Source organism: Suricata suricatta, chromosome 11, assembly GCF_006229205.1.
Source record: "Suricata suricatta isolate VVHF042 chromosome 11, meerkat_22Aug2017_6uvM2_HiC, whole genome shotgun sequence".
In the NCBI taxonomy this organism is placed as follows: Eukaryota; Metazoa; Chordata; class Mammalia; order Carnivora; family Herpestidae; genus Suricata; species Suricata suricatta.
Genome location: NC_043710.1, coordinates 53,668,334 through 53,690,675, shown reverse-complemented (window position 1 = coordinate 53,690,675; position 22,342 = coordinate 53,668,334). Strand labels below are relative to the sequence as shown.

The 22,342-nt window shown below is 42.1% G+C and overlaps 2 protein-coding genes across 8 annotated transcripts in view; both read right to left on the bottom strand.

Annotated features, from left to right (window-relative positions):
* CHRNA10 (cholinergic receptor nicotinic alpha 10 subunit) overlaps positions 1–3,441 on the bottom strand; it is a 5,471-nt gene extending 2,030 nt beyond the window's left edge. Inside the window, exons 1-5 of the mRNA XM_029915628.1 lie at positions 3,416–3,441; positions 2,880–3,061; positions 1,463–1,608; positions 860–1,014; positions 2–151 (exon numbers count right to left, since the gene is read on the bottom strand). Coding sequence (XP_029771488.1) covers positions 2–151; positions 860–1,014; positions 1,463–1,608; positions 2,880–3,061; positions 3,416–3,441 — 659 coding nt within the window. The remainder of the gene's footprint in view (position 1; positions 152–859; positions 1,015–1,462; positions 1,609–2,879; positions 3,062–3,415) is intronic.
* Positions 3,442–17,381: 13,940 nt separating this feature from the next.
* The window catches only part of NUP98 (nucleoporin 98), a 114,028-nt gene continuing 109,067 nt past the window's right edge, over positions 17,382–22,342 (bottom strand). For all 7 annotated transcript variants that reach the window (XM_029915340.1, XM_029915344.1, XM_029915345.1 and 4 more), the window contains 2 exons: positions 18,016–18,127; positions 17,382–17,902 (listed from right to left, as the gene is read on the bottom strand). In XM_029915340.1, coding sequence (XP_029771200.1) covers positions 17,685–17,902; positions 18,016–18,127 — 330 coding nt within the window. In that variant the 3' untranslated portion in view covers positions 17,382–17,684. The remainder of the gene's footprint in view (positions 17,903–18,015; positions 18,128–22,342) is intronic.

The window sequence follows — 22,342 nt, the reverse complement described above, 5'->3', positions numbered from 1 at the left end:
CGTCAGGCCGCAGCGCTGCGCGTCGAACGGGAAGGCCGACACGTCCACGCGGCATGAGCTGCGCGTGATGGCCGGTGCGTCCCAGCGCACGGCGCCGTCGTGCCGCAGAACCACGTTGGTGCTGGCCGAGGCCGGCGGGTGCGCGTCAGCCCTGTGGACAGGCGGGGTGGGGCTCCCTGAGGAGGCTGCGCAGAGGCGGACTCCGGTAGGAGCTCCGTGACCCCCGGGGCCCTGTGGTTACCAGGAGCCGCCCTGAGGGTGGAGGGGGTGGCAGAGAGGGCTCTGTGTGCCTCTGGAGGCTTAGAAGGGGTGGCGCCTGTAGGGCCCAGAGAAGACACAGATCTAGGCTAGTGTGAAAACACATCTGCAAAAGTTGGCACCTGGCTGCAATGTGTTGTCTGCAAATCTCCTCGAGGGCCCCTGGGGAAAATATGCAGAGCCATGTGTTGTCTGGGAAACACAACTGGTTTAGGTGGCGTAAAGGAATGCTTCAGAGGGTTAGGCTCTAGAGGAAGTCCGTGGGTAGGCCTTAGGGGAGTCTTGGGAGACTTGGAGCCGGCCTGAAAGGGCAGAGTATGCCATCAAGAAGCACTTGTACCCCAGAACCCTCTCTGTGAGAGATACAGAACTGGCCCTAGACCACACAGTGGGTTCCCATTCAGCCTGGGTTGGCTTGGGAGAGTCTAAAGTAGGGGGTGTCATGGAGGGGCTGGCAGCTTAGAAGGTTCCTGGGGGAAAAGCTTCCAGGGGGGCATAGCAACCAAGTTAGGTTGCAGGGATGGGGAATCAATGCAAACTTAGAGCCAAGGGCAACAGTAGGGAGAAGGAGAGGGGACGGAGGGTCCCAGGAAGGCAGTACTTGTTATAGAGTACGATATCTGGCCGCCACACGAGACTGCCGGGGATGCGGATGGCATCCAGACCACCGTAGGCATCAGGGTCCCATCGTAGGTAGGCATCTGTCCACTCCTGTCGAATCCACAGGTACAGGGTCAGCACCTGGTTCCGCTCATCCTAGTGGGGGGCAGGGAGTGGGCACAGATGTGGAAACACATATATGCACACCCTCCCCTTTGCATACACACCCCCCCTATAGAGCTCTGGACGGCACCGACAAACCCAGCTGACTCACAATCCAGTTCCTACCCACGCCTGACCTTGCTATGTGAACTTAACAGTTTTCCTCTCTTCTTTAGGTCTCAGTTTCCTCAGTAGTTGCAAGGGTGATAATCCCTGCTGGGCAGGATTCCAAGTGTACAAAGTGGTGGGCACACTGTGGGCACCCAGCAGTTAGTATCCAACAGTTAGTAGCTGTTATTACTGTTGATATTAGTGTTTATGAATAAGAATTGTTTGGAGAATAATCTCATTCTCTCACCCTCCTTCTCCCCACCCCTGGCCCGCTCCATTCCTTGACACTGCCGTAGGCATGCTCCACAGTTGTACTACCACCACAACACACCATATCAATGATCTGGGACAATGTCACCTCCAGGGTCACATTCAGAGCCTGGTCTGTGTCTGCCACAGGTCTCAGGGCACTTGTGTAGTTGGCGAAGAGGTCATGGAACAGCTTGCGAGCCAGCCTGCCTTCAGCTCCCAAGCACTCTGGGGGACCAGGAAAAAGGGTTGTCCATCTGAGACCCTTGTCCAGGGCCCTTTGCTCACACCCTCCATCCCCACAAGGCTGGAGCCTGTCACCTGCTATGCTACCTCCTGGCCGTCTGACTGGTCCTCATGATGTCTGCTCTGTCCATCTAGCTGTGGTTCTGGTTCCTCCCTGGACTGCCTCCAGGGATGAGTGAGGTGAAGGCCAGGGACTGAATTGGTACTATATTCTGGAGCAAGGCTGACTGGTTTCTTTCCCACCCTTTCCCTTCCTAAGGACCTGGATTCTGCTTGCTCTACTGCAAAAGCTATGGGGGCCCAAATAGGCAACAAGAGTCCCGTCTCTCACCCAAGTGTTGTGAATCCCATTACTACACCCCCCTCCAGACTCTCAAACCTGTCTCCACATATCCAGCTGCACTTCTGTGGATTTCTTCAACGTTTCTGATGCTATGGGCCATCCCTCCTTCCGAAAATCCTCTCTTCTCTAGACTTTTGTGACATACATTGTCTTCAGCCTCCGACTCAAGCAAATATTGTTCCCCAGAACCCTGTCCTCAGCCTTTCTTTTTCAGCCCAGATTTTTCTCCTAAGCTCCAGACCCATAAATACAACAATTCACTCCTGAGAGTCCTGTTGTCTGTAGGTCCAAAATATGAACTCATTTCCTATCCCCAGGCTCTGAAACCTGTTCCTTATCCTCTGTTCCCCATCTCAGCAACAGCACTGATCCCCCAGTGATCTCAGCCAGAAATCTTGGAATTATCCCTCCTTTCTGCCCCCTCCCCCTGCAATCCAACCAGTACCCGAGTCCCATCAGCCATGTTGCTGGGCATCCTTTGAATGTCTAGTCACCTCTGAAGCTTGAGAGGACTTCTCATTGCTCCTGCTGCAAGTTTAGTCTCTCTAACCAATCTCTACATTTCTGAGATCAGGTTTTTCAGTATTCAAGTCTGACCAAGCCAGTAGCTGCTTAAAACTGTTCAATGGCTCTCCCTATTGCCTGCTAATAAAGTCTAAACTCAGCCTGGCATTCAAGGTCCTTTATGATCTGGCCCCATCCCTGTGGCTTTTCCATCACTGCTCCCACCCCAGCCGGGCAGGTCTTCCCCTGTCCCCTTCAGCACTTCTGTCCTCCAGGATACCCAGATAGAGCACTTGTTCCCCACACAGTAGTAAAGAGAAATAAATAGGATGTAGAGAGAGATTTGGAGAGGAAGGCAACATCAGCAGTGCCCAGAGAGGCACGGCTGGTTTACTGAGCTTCACACCTGGAAGCAGTGAAAGCAGGAGGAGAAAGCCCAGACTGGAGACAGAGAAGCGGAGGCTGAGGTGGTGGCTCCGGGGCCCCATGGCCCTGCCACAAGTGGTGGGGCAGGTCTCTGGGTGTGAGCCTCCTGGACCCGCTGAGGGCAGCATCAGGCCCTGCTGGCAGGGATGGTGTGGACGATACCTGCAAGTCAGAAGTAAGACTGAGATCTCTGCTGGGTCCGGCTACCCTCTGGGGAGCCCTGCGGCCCTTCCAGTTCTCTGACCTTCCCATTTGTACCTGCCCTTGGATTTTAGTACTTGGATCTTGGCATCTGCTCTTCCTCCCCTGCTAGTCCTTTTCTGGCCTCTGTCCCATCCTTGTCTCTATTCCCTACCCCCTTTACCTCTCACTCAGCATCTCTGTCACCACTTCCATTTGTGTTTCCTCTGTAACTCTTTTTTGGTCTCTGCCTCTTTGACTTTGGTCTTCCTCCTTCCTCTTGTTCTTCCTTTCTCCTATTTCAGCCCCCTAACTTCATTTCTCTGTTCCCCATACCTGGACTCCGGATGATCCTGGCACATTCTCAACAGGAGAGGGCAGGGACTCCATCAGCCCTGAGCCCTCTGAGGCATGGGGCTGCAGACCCCTTCCCCTTTGCATTTTTCATTAGCTTAATTACAGGGTTAGGACACCTGTGCCCATGGGAACAGAGCAATTGAAACTGACATCTCAGGTTACTGGGCCCTGAATTATTCAAATTCTGTAAGGTAGCACCCAGGCTCAACTCAAGCCTGGGGTGTTGGAGGGCACAGAGATCCTGGGGTCAGGGGTGTGAGGGGCCAGGACCCCTGGATGGTGTTGTTCTCTTAGTTCTGCCACCATTAACTGAATTCTTGAGGCTGCCTTTAGACCGTCAGCTCTGCCTCCAGTGAGGGTCTGAAAACATGTGTCCAGGCTAGGCATTTTGTGCCAAGCAAACTCTCCCCTCCTGATGGGAATGGGGCTGAGCGTCAGGCTGTTCCAGGTGGGCCCACAGAGCAGGGGATGCAACTCACATCCTCACTTCCAACTCCCTACAGCCATCCCAATCTGAGCCTCAGTGTTCTCATGCCCAAACACCATAGGTGATATGGGGGAGCAGGGAAAACACAGGCTTTAGAGTCACTATCAGCTCTGTCTTATGAGTTGTCTGACATGGGCAAGCTACTGAAACTCTCTGGGTTTCAGTTTTCTCATACAGGGTAATGGGATTAACAGTCCTTGCTTTGAAAGGATTAAATGAGACAAGCAATAATGCAAGGCAGCTGCACAGATATTGTCTGATGCACAGTAGTCAACCAACTATAATCTCAGTTAGAATATCTTCAGGAACACACACTTAGATTCACAAACCTCCAGCCCTTAGCAACCATAATTCTAAATTTTCTATCTCCATAATTTTGACGTAAGTACCTCACGCAAGTGGAATCACACAATAGTCTTTTTGAGATCAGCCGATTCACTTTGCATAATAGCCTCAAGATTCATCCATTTTGTTACATATGTCAGAACTTTCTTATTTTAGTGCTGTATATATTCTATTATATGTATATGCTACATTTTGTTTATCCATTCATTCCTTGAGGAATACTTGGTTTGCTTCCACATTTTGGCTAGCATGAATAATCCTGCTGAGTGTGAAAGTAGAAATATCTCTCCAAGACATTGTTTTCAGTTCTTTAGGACATATACCCAGAAATGGAATTGCTAGGTCATATGGGAATTCAATTTTTTGTGTTTTTGAGAAATCACTATACTACTTTTTATAGTAGCTATAACATTTTACATCCCCACTAAACACGGTACAAGGGTTCCAATTCCTCCACATATTCACCAACATTTGTTATTTTCTTTTGTTTTTAATAGTAGCCATTGTAATGGGTATAAGTTGGTATCTCACAATAGTTTTGATTTGCATTTCCCTAATGTGTAGTGATGTTGAGCATCATTTCATGTGCTTATTGGCCACTTATATATTTTTGGAGAAATGTCTATTTGAGCCTTCTGTCCATTTTTATATTGGGTTTTATTGTTGTGTTCTAGGAGTTCTCTCCATATTCTGGATATTAATCCCTGTAAGGTATATAATTTGCAAATATGTTCTTTCATTCTATGGGTTGCATTTTTACTCAGTTGATATATTCTTTTGGTGAACAAAATTATAAATATTTTATGAAGTCCAGTGTGATTATATTCTTTTTTTGCCTGCACTTTGAAGTCATATCCAACAGATCATTGCCAAATCCAATGTTGTGAAGCTTTGGCCCTGTATTTTCTTCCAAGAGTTTCATAGTTTTATTTCTTATATTTAAGTCTTTGATCCATTTTTAGTTAATTTTTATGTATGGTATTTAGATAAAGATACAACTTCATTTCTTTGTATCTGGATATCCAGTTATCCCAGGACCATGAAAAGACAGTTCTTTCTCCCATTGAATGGTCTTGGCACCCTTGTCAAAAATCATTTGACCCACATGTGAGGGTTTATTCCTGGCTCTCTATTTTAACCCATTACTCTAGATGTCTGTTTTCATGCCTATACTACACTGTTTTGATTACTGTACCTCTGTAGTAAGTTTTGAAATTAGGATTTTTGCCTCCTTGGTTATGTTCATTCCTAACTATTATCTTTTTGATGCTATTGAAAGTGGACTTATTTTTGTAATTTCCTTTTTGGATTGTTGTTAGTGTATAGAATGTAATTGATTTTTGCATGTTGATTTTGTATACTGCTTTGAATTAATCTATTCAGCTATTCTAACAGTGCTGTTGTTGAACTCTGTCATCAGCATCATTGTTATTTGGTGTAATCTTTACGGTTACCTACATAAAAGATCATGTCATTTGCAAAGAGATTTTACTTCTTCTTTTCCAATTTGGATGTCTTTAGTTGTCTTTCTTGCCTAATTGCTCTGGCTAGATCTTCCAGTATTATGTTGAATAGAAGTGGTGAAAGAAGATTGCCCTGTTCCTGATCTTCGAGGAAAAGGTACCATGCCATTGAGTATGATGTTTGTTGTGGGATTTTCATATATGGCTTAGTTTGTTAGAGTGTTGAGTGTTTATCATCTTTGTTGAGTGTCTATCATGAAAGTGTATTGAATTCTGTCAAATGCTTTTTCTGTATCAGTTGAGATGATCATGTGCTCCCCCCTCCCATTCTGTTGGTGTGGTGTATATATTGATTGATCTTCACATGTTGAACCATCCTTGCATTTGAGAAATAAATCCCACTTGGTCCTTGGGTGTAATCCTTCTGATATGCTGCTGAATTTGATTTGCTGATATTCTATTGAATAACATTATGCATCAATGTTCATAAAAGAATTGGTTTGTAGTTTTCTTGTAGTGTCTTTGTTTAGCTTTGGTATAAGAGTAATTGTATACATCAGATGGGAAACTGTAAGTAGGGGTGTCTGGCTGGCTAAGTTAGTAGAGCATGTGACTCTTGATCTTGGGGTTGTAAGTTTGGGCCTCATGCTTGGTGTAGAGACTACTTGAAAATAAAATCTTTTTTTTTTAATAAAAAATTTTAAAAGATGTTTATTAGTTTTTGAGAGAGAAAGAGAGAGGGAGGGAGGAAAGCATGAGTAGGGGAGGGGCAGAGAGAAAAAGAGACACAGAATCTGAAGCAGGCTCCAAGCTTCGAGCTGTGAACACAGAGCTTGAACTCCCGAACTGCGAGATCATGACCTGAACCAAAGTTGGATGCCACCCAGGTGCCCCCAAAATAAAATCTTCAAATGGGTAAGTTTATAGTATGTAAATTATATCTCAGTAAAGCTGTTACCAAAATTTCATAAACCATCATGAATGAGAGTTAGCTGAAACAAAAAAACAATCACAGAAACAAGAAACATCACAGGTATTGGACATATTAAATAATAATTTGACTAATGTATCTTGGGTATTACTTTAAGCACCATAACATATTAATTCATAATTCTTAAAATACTGTATAAGGTATTTTATATGTTTTATAGTATATGTTTTATAAATGAGATAAATAAGGCACAGGAATAACTTAGTCAAAATTTCATAACACCCAATGGACTCAGGATTTGAACATAAGATAGTTGGAGTAGGGAGTCCATGCCTTTCTATGCCCCCCCTTTTTTTAAAATTTCCTGTTTTTTATTTAATTTTGAGAGACAGAGAGAGAGAGAGCGTGAGCGGGGGAAGGTCAGAGAGAGAGGGAGACACAGAATCTGAAGCAGGCTCCAGGCTCTGAGTTAGCTGTCAGCACAGAGCCTGACATGGGGCTCGAACCCACGGACCATGAGATCATGACCTGAGCTGAAGCCGGACGCTTAACCAACTGAGCCACCCAGGCGCCCCAATACTGCCCCTTTAAAAAACAAAAAAGATATATACATAATATGATTTAAATAAAAAGAATTGAAAATTTATTGACAAAATGAGGACCATCAGAAATGAGCAGGTAGGTTTAAAAAGTAACCACATAGGGGCAACTGGGTGACTCAGTCCTATGAGCAGTCAACTTCAGCCTGGGTTATGATCTTACAGTTTGTAGGTTTGAGCCCCATGTTGGGTTCTGTGCTGATTGCTCACAGCTTAGAGCCTGACTGTTCAGAGTCTAGAGCCTGGTTCAGATTCTCCTTTTCTCTCTCTCTGTCCCTGCCCCACATGGATGTGTGCACTCTCTCTCATTCTCTTTCTCTCTCTCAGAAATAAACATTTTTTTCCCCTTAGCAATCCCTCCCTACCAAAATAACACCAGCATTCTTCACAGAGCTAAAACAATCTAAGATTTGTATGGAACCAGAAAAGACCCTGACTAGCAAAAGCAATCTTGAAAAGAAAACTGAAGCTGAAGGCATCACACTCCCGAACTTCAAGACACATTACAAAGCTGTAATCATCAAGACAGTAGGGTACTGGCACAAAAAGAGACACCCAGATCAGTGGAACAGAATAGAGAACCCAGAAGTGGATCCACAAATGTATGGCCAACTATCTTTGACAAAGCAGGAAAGAATATCCCATAGAATAAAGACAATCTCTTCAGCAAATGGTGCTGGGAAAACTGGACAGCAACATGCAGAAAAATGAACCTGGACCACTTTTTTACACCATATACAAAAATAAACTCAATAGATGAAAGACCTAAATGTAAGGCAGGAAGCCATCAAAATCCTAGTGGAGAAGCAGGCAAAAACCTCTTTGATCTTGGCCGCAACAACTTCTTACTCAACACATCTCAGGAGGCAAGGGAAACCAAAGCAAAACTGAACTATTAGGACCTCATCAAGATAAAAACTTCTGCACAGTGAAGGAAACAATCAGCAAAACTGAAAGGCAACTGACAAAATGGGAGAAGATATTTTCAAATGACATATCTGATAAGGGTTAGTATGCAAAATCTATAAAGAATTTATCAATCTCAACACCCCCAAAAAATCAATAATCCAGTGAAGAAATGGGCAGAAGACATGAATAAGACACTTTTCCAAAGACGACATCCAGATGGCGAACAGACACATGAAAAAATGCTCAGCATCACATATCATCTGGGAAATACAAATCAAAACCACAATGAGATACCACCTCACACCTGTCACAATAGCTAACACTAACAACTCAGGCAACAACAGATGTTGGCAAGGATGTGGATGTGGAGAAAGGATCTCTTTTGCACTGCTGGTGGGAATGCAAACTGGTACAGCCACTCTGGAAAACAGTCTGGAGGTTCCTCAAAAAATTAAGCATAGAACTACCCTATGACCTAGCAATTGCACTACTAGGTATTTATCCAAGGGATAAAGGTGTGCTCTTTCGAAGGGGCACATGCACCCCAATGCTTATAGCAGCACTATCAACAATAGCCAAAGTATGGAAAGAGCCCAAATGTCCATTGACCCATGAATGGACAGAGAAAATGTGGCATATATATATATATAGAATGGAATATTAACTCGTAATCATAAAGAATGAAATCTTGCCATTTGCAACTACGTGGATGGAACTGGAGGGTATTATGCTAAGCAGAATTACTCAGAGAGAGATAAATATCATATGACTTCACTTATATGAGGAATTTAAGATACTAAACAGGGGCGCCTGGGTGGCTCAGTCGGTTAGGCCTCCGGCTTCGGCTCAGGTCAGATCTCACGTTCGTGGGTTCGAGCCCCGCATCGGGCTCTGTGCTGACAGCTAGCTCAGAGCCTGGAGCCTGCTTCCGGTTCTGTGTCTCCTTCTCTCTCTGCCCCTCCCCCTCTCATGCTCTGTCTCTCTCAGTATCAAAAATAAATAAAACAACAAAAACAAACAAAAAAAAATACTAAACAGATGAACATAACTGAAGGGAAGCAAAAAGAATATAAAAACAGGGAAGGGTACAAAACTCTATATATTTAAGAGACTTAAATATAGAGAGCAGATTGCTGGAGGGGTTGTGGGGGTATGGGCTAAATGGGTAAGGGGCATTAAGGAATCTACTCCTGAAATCATTGTTGCACTACATGCTAACTAACTTGGATGTAAATTAAACAATAAATAAATAAACATTAAAACATTTAAAAAATTTTAAAGTTACCACAAAATTAACTGAAATTCATAATTTAAAAATTAACAGATTTGGGGCACTTGGGTGGCTCAGTCAGTTAAGCGTCCAACTTTGGCTCAGATCATGATCTTGCAGTTTGAGCCCTGCATCAGGTTTGTGCTGATAGCTCAGAGCTTGGAGCCTGTTTCGGATTCTGTATCTCCCTCTCTCTCCAACCCTCCCCCACTCATGCTCTGTCTCTGTCTCAAAAATAAATAAACTATATTAAAAATTAAAAAAAATTAACAAGTTAGACACAGTTGAAGAGATAACTAGTGAATTTAAAGATAAATCTGAAAAAAATTACATAAATACAAGCCAGGGAGACAAAAAGAAAGAAAATAAGAGGTTAGGAAGCAGAAGAAAAAATGTGAAGGCTAAATATATATTTAACCAGAATTTCAGAAGGAGAAAATAGAATGGGGAGAGTCAGCATTGAAGAGATAATGGTTGAGAGGAGAAATAGAGGAACAAAAATCAGGGAACAAAAAATAATGTTAAAGCTAAATTCAAACTTAACAGTATTTACAGTAAATGCAAATGGGCTAAACACACCAATTAAAAGGCAAAGACACTATTCAGACACAGGGAAGACAGCGCGCCTGGGTGGCTTACACAGTTAAGTGTGTGACTTTGGCTCAGGTCATGATCTCATAATTTGTGAGTTTGAGCTCTGCATCAGGTATTGTGCTGACAGCTCAGAGCCTGGATCCTGTTTCAGATTCTGTATCTCCTTCTCTCTCTGCCTCTCCCCCACTTGTGCTCTCTGTCTCAAAAACAAACATTAAAAAAATTAAAAATAAAAAGACACAGGAAGACAAGCTATAGATTGTGAAAAAATATTTACGAATTACATGCTTAACAAAGAACTTGTATCCAGAATATATATATAAGAATTTCTCAAAAGTGAACAATGCAAACCATGTAAAAAATTTTTAATGAGCAAAGATTTTAAAAACAAAGGAAAAATACCCATACACACAAAAGAGAAACAAAGTCCTTCAATGGATGAATGGATAAACTGTGGTACATCAGACAATGGATATTTACTATTCAGTGCTAAGAAGAAATGAGCTATTAAGCTATAAAAAGACATGAGGGGCAAGGCAATATGGAAAATCTTGGTAACTTCCATTCGATTTTGCTATAATCTTGAAACTATTGTCTTAATAAAGTTTAAAAATGCAATGAAATACTGATATCTGATACAATATGGATGAACCTTGAAAATGTTATGCTAAGTGAATGAAGCCAATAACATGAGATTACATATTTGAATCCATTTATATTGCATTCTATAACACAATTACAGTGAAAGAGAATAGGTTGCCGGGAGTTAGGGATGAGTAGGATGTGATCATAAAAGGATAGGAGGAGGGAGTTTTCAAGGTGATATAACATTTTATATCATAACTGGGGTGGTTATACAAATCTGTATGTGTTGAAATTAACATAAAATTTAAAAATAAGATTTATCCTATATAATAAATGTTAAATATTGAATTAAAATAAATTTAGCTGATTCATAACTAATGTAATGCAAGTTTGTTGTACCTGCCAAAGAAGGAAACAAGACTTATATTGGCTCAGGTCATGATCTCATCATTCATGAGATTGAGCCCCATGTGAGGCTTTGTGCTGAAAGCATAGAGCCTGCTTGGGATTCTCTCTCCTTGTCTCTCTGATCCTACCCCACTGGGTGTGTGTGTACACACACATTCTCTCTCAAAGAAAATAAATATATAAAAAAAAAATGAGCAGTTGGTATTTGGAGGAATGGGGAATGGGTAAGAGGGTGAAAGACACATTCTTCTTTCCTGTACCATTTTCTTTGGCAATTATTCAGTCTTTTGGGGACACAAGAAATTACACTTAAAAATTCATGTTTTGTAGGGGCATGTGGCTCATGTGTGGGGTAAGGGCAGAAAGAGGAGAGAGAGGAGAGAGAGGGACGGGGTGGGGGGGAGAGAGAGAGAGAGAGAGAGAGAGAGAGAGAGAGAGAGAGAGAGAGAGAGAGAAAGAATGAATCCCAAGCAGGCTCCTCGCTCTCCGTGCAGAGCTGGATGCAGGTCTTGATCCCCTGAACCATATCATGATCTGAGCCCAAATCAAGAGTTGGGAAGCTTAACTGACTGAGCCACCCAGGCGCCCTGAGCATGTGACTCTGGATCTCGGGGTCATGCGTTTGAGCCCCATGATGAAGGTAGAATTTATTTAAAATAATAATGTTTTGCAGAATACCTCAAGGGCCAAATAAAGGCTAAATTCAAGAGGACTTCAAAATAGGGACATAGCGCACATATAGAACAGACCAAAGAGTTAAAGATGCTTTTTATCTGTTTAGTTTCAATTTGCAAGACACCACATTTGGGGTTCATCTAAATGTGACCCACAATTCAAATTCTTTCTGATGCTGGCAGGCTGGGCGGTGGAAGTGTTGGGGGGAGATGCCTCTCAGGACAAACCAAGAGGGCCTTGGCTTCACACAGTATGGAAATAAAGATGTGAGCCAGCAGGAGGTAAAAGCAGTTTATTATATCTTTATTATCTCTTTCTCTCTCATTTATTGAAAGGAGATATAAAGCATCCAGGAGACTTAGAAAGGAAAAGAACACGGGTCTCATTTTTGTTTAGGGTCTGGGTTTTATTGAGGATGGTCGTCTAGTGTATGTCCTCTCAGGCACCCAGGAACTGGTTAGAACAAAGATGAGGGCCCAGTGTTATTCCTTGAAGCCAGAGGGTCTTGGCATGGTGATGTCTAGCTCTGGTGGTCTGGGATGCACATATGATAGCTTCTTCTGGTCATTCTCACCTCATCCTTCCTTAGATGTTATTTATTCTAGAGAATCATCAGCTCCTTGTCTCTTACAAGGAAGATACAGGCTTTTTGCATTAAGAGACGTGTGTAAAGTACAGTGGAGGAGTAGGTCCTAAGACTAGAAGCCAGAAAAGCAGAAAAGGAAAAAACCCCAGCTTTTTCTCTCATGGGATCCCTTCAATTTTCCTCTAATTTCCATAGTATAGTCTCTGAATAAAGACTGTGTAAATTGGTGTTTACCTGAAAACAAAATGCTGAAATATTTCTTATAACAGATTTACTGTGTTTGGGGATGAAAATGTTAAATTGACTTAAAAAAAATCCAAAAGTTGGTGGATAACTTTTAAGAAGCCACTAGAGGAGGAGACAAAGAAAAAAGTTACCTGCACAACATAAATCTCTATTTTGAAAATAATGAATTACCACATATAAAAAGATAAGGCATGTACATTATCATTAGGTGGAAGGTTGATAGGAAGTTATCTAAAGGGTGAGTTGGGGCACCAGGGTGGCTTAGCAGGTTAAGCGACTGACTCTTCTGATTTCAGCTCAGGTCATGATCTCAGGGTCATGGGATGAAGCCCCACATTGGGCTCTGTGCTGAATGTGGAGCCTGCTTAGAATTCTCTCCCCCCCCACCACCACCCCTACCCCCACCATGCACATGTACATGCATTCATGTTCTCAAAAAAAAACAAAGGTGATAAGGCCAACACCCAAATCAATAATCTCAGTAACACTAAAAATGGGACAACCAGACATGTGACTCCTGAAGTGATGAAACACACCACCACCTATTCTGGAAGGCGAGGCTGGGGGGTTGAGAGAAGGAAACTGAATCTAATCAAGCCTTAGATCTAACCAGCAGTATACAGGAAGGGAGAGTATATAGGAAGAAGCAGTATATAGGAAGTAGAGGCACAACCAGACAAACCTAGAAACCCCTTGTCTTTTTTAAAATTTTTTAACATTTATTTATTTTTGAGAGAGAGAGAGACAAATCATGAGCGGGGGTGGGGTGGGGGGCTGCGGGGAGGAGAGAGGGACACACAGAATCGGAAAAAGGCTCCAGGATCTGAGCTGTCAGCACAGAACCTGATATGGGGCTTGAACCCACAGACAGTGAGATCATGACCTGAGCCGAAGTCGGACGCTCAACCACCTGAGCCACCCAGGCACCCCTGGTCCTCTATCTTAAAGAACGAAAGAGCCTACTTTTAAAAATATATGAAAAATGGGGCGCCTGGTGGCTCAGTCAGTTAAACATCTGACTCTTGATTCTCTTGATCTCAAATCAGGTCTTAATCTCATAGTAGTGAGTTAAAGTCCTGCCTTGGGCTCTGCGCTGGGCATGAGAAGCCAACTTAAACAACAACAACAACAAAACCCCCAATGGACAAAATGATCCACTTACTTCAACAAATAAAGAGCATTAAAAAAAAGGGGGGGGAGGAAGAGAGCTGGTAATATATTACAATACTGGAGATTTATCAACCAAATGCAAAGTGTGGACCCTGCTGAGATCCTAATTCATACAATTCAACAGTAAAAATTGATCTCTGAGACAACTGGGGAAACTTGACGATGTAGTGGATATTAGTTCCTATCTAGGAATTATTTTGTTAGGTGTGACAAAAATTTATAAAAATTAACTTGTTAGAAATGCTTAGGTATTGATGAAATGATGATCTGCCTTAGAAATACCATTGTGGGGTGGGCAGAATAACAATGGAGGTAAAGATGAAATAAAATCGGAGGATTGTGACAAATGTTGCAAGTGGATTCATGACACCATTCTACTTTTGCATAGGCGACAATCTCTACACAAAAGGTTAATAAAAAAAAAAACCTCAGGAAAATGAAGGTTTAAAGCAGAAATCAATACACAGTAAAACCTTGGTTTGTGTGCATAATTCGTTCCAGAAACATGTTTGTCCAAAGCACTTGTATATCAAAGTGAATTTCCCCATAAGAAATAATGGAAACTCGAGCGCTTGGGTGGTTCAGTCGGTTAAGCATCTGACTTTGGCTCAGGTTTGTGGGTTTGAGCCCTGCTTCGGGCTCTGCTGACAGCTAGCTCAGTGCATGGAGCCTGTCTTCAGATTCTGTATCTCCCTCTCTCTGACTCTTCCTTGTTCATGCTGTCTCTTTCTCTCTCTTAAAAATAAATAAAACATTAAAAAAATTAAAAAAAAAAGGATTTGTTCCACAACCCCAAAATATATTCATATAAAAATGATAATACTGTAATATAAGAAAACATGAAATAAAAAATAAATTAACCTGTACTTACCTTTGAAAACCTGTGTGGCTGCTGTTAGGGAGGTGAGCAGAGGGTTACTGTGTAGAATGACTTTCACCACCACCAATGGAATCATTACTATCTGTTGGGTCAGATCTTTTTCTGCACTGGAGCCACTGTACACACTCACACATTTGTTAACTAAAGTACAGTATTAATAAACTCTTACCCACTGTATTTAACATAACTGGCAATAAGGCAGCAGAGGAAAGGGTCTCTATCTGCAGGCAGCCTGACCTAGAATGAGGCAAAGCATTCCTAAGCTTACTCTTGTGTAGAAAAGCAAAGGACTGTCCACAAGTGCTTTAAAGTGAAAAAATACACTAATGCCAGTTGTGGGCACCTTGCAATGTTCTGAATAATCACTGATTTCTGCCAAACACCATGGCCTGAGACAGAGCATCCAAGCATGGGGAATGATCACCCAGTCCCACTGATAGAGGGAGAGGGAGAGGGCGAGGGCAAGGGAGAGGGGGAGAGGGAGGAAGAGAGAGAGAGAGAGAGAGAGAGAGAGAGAGAGAGAGAACAAACCGAGAACCATTGGCTCAGTTGTGATGTAACGTTCGGCATCATGTACTACTCGTATTGCAAGACATCACTCGTTTATCCAGTTAAAATTTATTAGAAATGTTTGATCGTCTTGCGGAACACTTGCAGAACAAGTTATTTGCAATCCAAGGTTTTACTGTATTACAATTCAGAACTTCAGTAAAATTGATAAGTCAAATAGCTGGGTTTTTGAAAAACAACATAAAATCTCAAGTAATTTTTGGTTAATACAAAGTAGCAGCTAAGTCAAAGAGTAAAACATCTGAAAACGGCAGCTCCTGCAGGCCTTGGTTTGGCTAATCCAACATTTAATCTCCAGACTTTCCTAATTTTGATATTGGTATCCTGCCAAGGAAACACACTTATTTCAGATGTTGTATGAGGTTGCAGATTCCACAACTCTCTTGAGTTTTGAGAAAACTGATTCCTGTTTTTATATTTTTGAGAAACAAAATTTTTATTTCAATGGAGTTTTGAAATGTAATAGAGCTTCTTCATCTTCTTTTTCATTCACTTTGAACTGAATGTCTGTTGTCTGTAATGAAACAATAGCTGCCACAATAAACATCTGCTGTAGAGCCTTTAAAAACCATACGGATGTGAAATACTTGTCCTAAGAAAAAACACTGCGCATATTCACAATTCTTAACACTTCTAAAGGCTAACCATTTCTAAAGCACACTCACTTTTCACAGAACACCTTTCTCACAAGGAAACCAGAACAGGAATTCTTTGCTAGAAGCCCAGCAGTGCTGTGACTCAGGTTCACAGTCAGTAATGCAGATTCCCAGCTGAGTTAGCCTTGTCTTTGCAGGTGTAAATTAAGGCCCAGACCCACTCTGCTTTAGCTCCAAATTCCTCTAAGTCCCAGTGTCTTTGGCCTAATCTTGATTGGAATTTGCTCACATCTTCAGTTTAACAGACCAAACTACAAACCAACCAACCAACCAACCAACCTCCCCTCAAACAGTACTCATCAGACTTATTTCCTCCCTCTGGAAACCAGGTCTGTTTAGCAGCAACATAAAAGATCATTAACCCCATCACACAATGGAACGTGTGATCCAAGTTTTAAAAGCAAACAAAACCCCCAGAGCAGAAGAGTCAGGAGGCTTTTAACCCTAAAGGCAATGAGACTCTTCCCTGACCCCTCACTGGGAATCCAAGCACATAAAAATATGCTTACAAAAATTTTTATATAAACAGCCAGGATTGACTAATAATCTCAACATCCTCACACCTACATTACATTTGCTCATAAATTTAGTCTTTGTTCTTTCTTTAACCCAGGCCCCGTCTCCCTTTAGATGGCAAATCAGCTGAGGCTACTATAAAGTTCCTTGGGGTAAGAAGGCTCAAAAAACACAAAGGGAAAAGGCCAATAGCAGGAATGCTATAAACATTTCATTTTATTTATTTTTTTAAGAAAAGTAGCTTCAGAAAAAGAAGAAAATAATCTAGTTTATTTATATATATATATATATTTATATATATATATACTTTTTAATAAAAACCTTTACATAATATTCATGCATAAAGACCCAGAGGTGGCCATGTTGTCTGTGACAGCCCTAATACCAGCTGTCACAGGTCTTTACCTGGGACTCCCCATAGCTGGCAGGAGTGTAGCAAAGGCCCTCCACTAAAGCCCCTAGCTCCTTGCCTGCCTCAGTAATGGTTTTATGTTCTGGGACTGTAGACAATGGGTAGGAAATGCTTTGGGCTAGAAGAGAAAGGACGAGGAGGGCTACCCAACCTGCCATGTTTTATCCAAACTCTTCAAGGAAATCCAGAATGGAGGCCTAGCAAGATGATGGAAAACCAGGATCAAACTGAGTCCTGGAGCTTCCCAGAGACATACGGTCTGTGACCAAGAGTTCCTGCATATGGTAGTAAGAAAGGTTTGGTGTTTGTGGAACATTCAAGGCAAAACAAACAAGCCTTGAAGATTCATCCCTCCATGGCAGGCACTCACTTCTACCCTAAATGAGTCAGAAAGACCCTATTATTGCTTCCTAACTCAGTCCAACCCTCTTTGGACTCTAAAACAGTGGTAAGTCATCAACCTACTTAAGAAACAGATTCTCCTTCCTTCTGTGGATAGTTCATCTGTTAAGGAAAGACAGTCCTTGATGAACACATTTGTCCTAGAAGGGTTGAGGTAGGAGTAGGGTAGCAGGTTGGATGGAGGGTCACAAGATCCAGAATGGCTGAGAGGGAAAAGGATTCCCTAGTTGTCTGGGAAGAATTCTGCCAAAGGTGTTTTATTCATCCTTTTTTAAAAGAAAAAGGAGGGGCGGGGGGGAAGAATGGTCTTAAGGATGGTAAAAAGAGACGTGGCGGCTCCTTTTTGGGTTCCAAAAGCCCTTATATTTTGTTCAGTATTAAGAAAAACCCTGAACAAATGAAGGACGCTGCTTGAGGCAGCAGGAAAAGAGGATAGATTCCATAGCCAACCGAGAATGCAAACAGTGACAACCAATTCAATGCAAAGGATCTTTGTGTGATGAGTGTGAATGAGCATGTGAGTGTGTTGGGAGGAACTTGGGGTTCACTGGCTCCCAACAGTCAATTCTCGCAGGTAGGACTGTGTGAGGCCACGCAGTTCCTCCAAGGCATAGTCCTCAGGCATCGGGAGCCGGCCAACGTGGGGAGCCAAGAGATGCAAAGGGACTCGCTGAGGGTCTGGTGTTGAGTCAGAGGTTGCATCAGAGGCATGCTGAAGGCTCCATACCACCCGCAGCAGGTTGGCTATGCGTTTGGCCATGTCTGGAGAGAAAAAAAATGGAGTGGGGACCAAGGATGAGGGGTGGGAAGGGGGAACATCAGGGCAGAGGTGTAATAATCATAAAAACAGGAAGCATGGAAGGATGGAGGCTTACCTGACTGGGCCAGGCGATCCTTGGCATTGTAACACTGGATCTGCTGTATGCGGTTGCAGAGTGAGGTCACTTTGGTGTGTAACTGCTCCATTTCATAAACTGAGCAATCCATCTACAAAGAAGCAGAGAAACCAATTAGGCCAAAGGGAGCTCTCCTCACCCCAATTCTATCCATAGACTGATTATGCCAAGCTCTGAAACAACAGAGAAAACCCCTGAAGCTGGCTGGCAGTGTCCTGTCACCACTATAGACAGCCTAATCACTGAGGACAAGGCACAACCTCAGCAGTAATCCACAAAAGGAAAGTAACATATAGTATGTAAAGCCTTGGATTGGGCAAGTCAGAGATTAGCATTCATGAACCATTGTAACTAACATGACTTAACATGGCACCAAAAATATAGACAGATCAGGGTGGGCTCAGAGAAATTATATAATTTCTTAAGAACGCACAGTAAGAAAGAAGTAAAGCCCAAATTAGTATTAAATTTAGGTATTCTAACTCCAAGTTCACAACCCTCTCTAAAATATAGCAGGGCCTTCTTCTCACTGTGTGCTTTCTCACTATGTTGCAACCCACTCCTATGGCTTGAATTATGATCAATGTGCGCTGATGATTCCTAAATCTTTAGCTTAATATTCCAATTTTCCACTTCCCTTTCCAGGGCCACTACCCTAGCTCATGCTATCATTACTTCTTACTTGAAGTATCTTAAAACCTTGATCACTATCTCCCATGTCATCCCCATTATATCCTTTTCCCTACCATCTGGTAGCCAGAATGATCTTTGTTAAATTAAAAAAAATTTTTTTATTTTTGAGAGAGAGCGAGTGAGCGAGCGAGTGTAAGAGCGAGTTAGCAGGGGAGGGGCAAAGAGAGAGGGAGACACAGAATCCAAAGCAGGCTCCAGGCTCTGAGCTGTTAGCACAGAGCCTGACGTGGGGCTTGAACTCAACAACCATGTAATCATGACCCAAGCCAAAGTTGGATGCTTAGCCCACTGAGCCACCCAGGACCCCTGCCAGAGTGATCTTTCTAAAAAGCAAGTCTTTATCTTTATTTTTTAATTTTTGTTAATGTTTATTTATTTTTGAGAGAGAGAGATAGAGTGCAAGCAACGGAGGGGCAGAGAGAGGGGGAGACCCAGAATCTGAAGCAGGCTCCAGGCTTTGACCTGTCAGCAGAGCACCCAATGTGGGGCTTTAACCCATGAACTGGGAGTTCATGACCTGAGTCAAAGTTGATTGCTTAACCAACTGAGCCACTGAGGCAAACCTGTATTTTTATTCTTAAAAAATTTTTTTAAGTTTATTTATTTAAGTAATCTCTCCCCCTAGCGTGGGGCTCCAACTTGACCCTGAGATCAAGAGATGTATGCTCTTCTGACTGAGCCAGGCAGGAACCCTGTATTTATTATTATTTTTTTAGTGTTTTATTTTTATTTTTGAGAGAGGTACTATGTTAGCAGGGGAGGGTCAGAGAGAGAAGACACAGAGTCCGAAGACAGGCCCCAGGCTCCGAGCTGTCAGCACAGAGCCAGACATGGGGCTCAAACCCATGAACCATGAAATCACGACCGGAGCCAAAGTCAGATGTTTAAGACTGAGCCACCCAGGCGCCCCTTTTATTCTTTACTTATATTCTGAAAATTTTCCAGCAGCATCTTATCCCTGTTTGTCTCACATGTGACTCTTACCTCTCAGAGTAAGAGTTTGAGACCATCCTCTCTCAAACTCTTAAATTAAATCACCCTACTTACTAACTATACTAATACCTCCTCCTTCTCCAAATGCTCACTCAACTCTTCCATGAAGTACCTCTCTCACGGAATTTACTTTTGGGGGGCTTTGCAGAATCTACCATTTAACACCTCTGCAAGTACTTTTTTTAACCAAAAGAATCCAGTCTCTAGACTTTTAACTAGTAAATAAAATGAGGTCTTTGCTCTCAAGAAATTCATAGAAATAAAGAAATCATTGGAAGTAAGTCTTAAAAGAATCATTAACTATGCAGATAATTCAAAGAGGGTAATGTGGCAGAAAAACTGGATGGCTACTTCAGACTGGAGGATCAGGAGAGGGTTTCTTGAGGAAGGTCATACCTAAGTGGAGACCTTAAAAACAACGACAGGGTCAAGCTTTCCTAGCAAAGAGGACAGCTAAAACTACAAGATAGGAGTGCAAAGAAAGCTCAGGTGGGTAAAATGCAGAGTAAAAAAATTTTTTTTTTAATGTTTATATTTGAGAGAACAAGAAAGAGAGCATGTGGGGGAGGGACATATAGAGGGAAACACAGAATCTGAAGGAGGTTCCAGGCTCTGAGCTATCAGCACAGAGCCCGATGTGGGGCTTGAACTCACAAGCCCAACTGCAAGATCATGACCTGAGTTGAAGTCAGATGCTCAACCAACTGAGCCACCTAGGTGCCCGTAAAATGCAGAGTTTAAAGAGGAGAATAGAAGATAAAACTGGAGAGGTTTTATATGCCAGTGAATCATAACGGGGGGTCGTTAGAATTTTGAGAGTCTGTGAACTTGAACTGGGAAAAATAAAATATTTTTACTAACTTTTTTCTAAAAGTTAGCATTTAATTATTAATGTAGATTTTAAGCAATAATGTAGTACTTCAAAATTATAATAGTTAGGAGATCCACTGCTAAAGCACTTATTACTTACCATAAGTTAATATTTTGGCAAGTGTATGTTAACATAGCTGGTTTCTTTTGTAATCCCATGAATTTTCATTTTTGCAACAAAACACATTTGACAGCTATCCATGGGCTTCACCAGACTGTCAAGGAGGTCATGGCACAAAAGAGGTAAGAATCATTCATGCAGAACTTTATATGACTTGCTAAGGAGCACTTTAATCTAAGTGAAATGACAAGCCACCGGAATGTTTTTAGAGTGAGATGATATGATTTATATATTAGATCACTTTGGGGGCACCTGAGTAGCTTAGCCAGTTAAGTGTCTGACTCTTGATTTCAGCTCAGGTGATGATCTCATGGTCAGGAGATCGAGCCCTGCAATGGGCTCTGCACTGACAGCACTGAGGCCTGCTTGGGATTCTCTTTCTTTGTGCCTCCTCCACTCACACTCTCAAAATAAATAAATGTTAAAATAAAATTAAAGAGAAAAAAGAGAGAATCATGTTGATTGCTGTGCAGAAATAAATTGTAAAGGAACAATTGTAAAAGTAGGGAGACCAATAAGGTGTCTACAGTAGTCCAGGTGAGAGATTTTGTGGTTTTACTATACCTACTCAGCTTCCCTTTCCACTCCACACACCAATACTTCCTCTTATTCAAAGTTCCCTGGAAGCACTATAATCTCTCTGATCTCTAGACTCCTATTCATGCTATTCCCTCTGCTGAAGCATTCTGTTCCACCATCCTTGCTTTTCATTGAGAGCTTAGATTCACTTCTAGAAAGCCTTATTGACTCCCTGAGACTGGGTTAGGTACTCCATTTATGTGTTACTAAAAGATACTCTTTGCTTAATCCTTATATGTATCATTCTATAGTAACTTGGTTTCCCTGTTTCTTCCTCACCAAAATCATTACTTTGGTAAGGGTAAAACATACACTACTGCTTATCTTCAAAGCCCCCAAATCCACCAGTGTTTGGGAATAGAAAGTTCTCAATAACTAGATTGTGTAAATGTATTAAAGTTCAACTAGAAAAGAGCTTTCTACCATGGGAAGGGGAAAGGGGGTGGGGAAGAGTTAGGGAGAAGGAGGGAGGCAAATCACGAGAGACTCTTGAATAGTGAAAACAAACTAAGGGCTGAAGAGGGAGGGGGAAAGGGGGTGATGGTCATGGAGAGGGTCACTTATGGGGAAGAGCACTGGTTATTACATGGAAATCAACTTGGCAATAAACTATTTAAAAAAAAAGAAAAGAGCTTTCTTCAGTGATAATTTAGGGGTGATGCTTTTAATCCATCTTAAATGTGCAGCAAATAAGTTATGCATATCATGTGGCAGGCACTGTGCTAGCAGTGGGGATTTTGATAAGGATAACAGATAAAAATTACTAAACAGTATATATAAAGTAGTCTGCTAAAACAGTGTTCTCTTTAATCTTTGTGACAACTGTCAGATATCTATGATAATCTGTGCCATTAATTTATTTGCTTACGATAGCTAGTGAGTGAGGGAACCATTAACTGAATATAACAGTTTGGCTCTAGAACCTGATTCTTAACCACTATGCTCTAGTACCTTAATCTTAAAGATCTTCCCAAAAGGAGCTCATGGTAACTGCAAGACAGATGTAGGTAAGTAACTATAATACAGTTAGTAGACTAATGTACCAAGTGC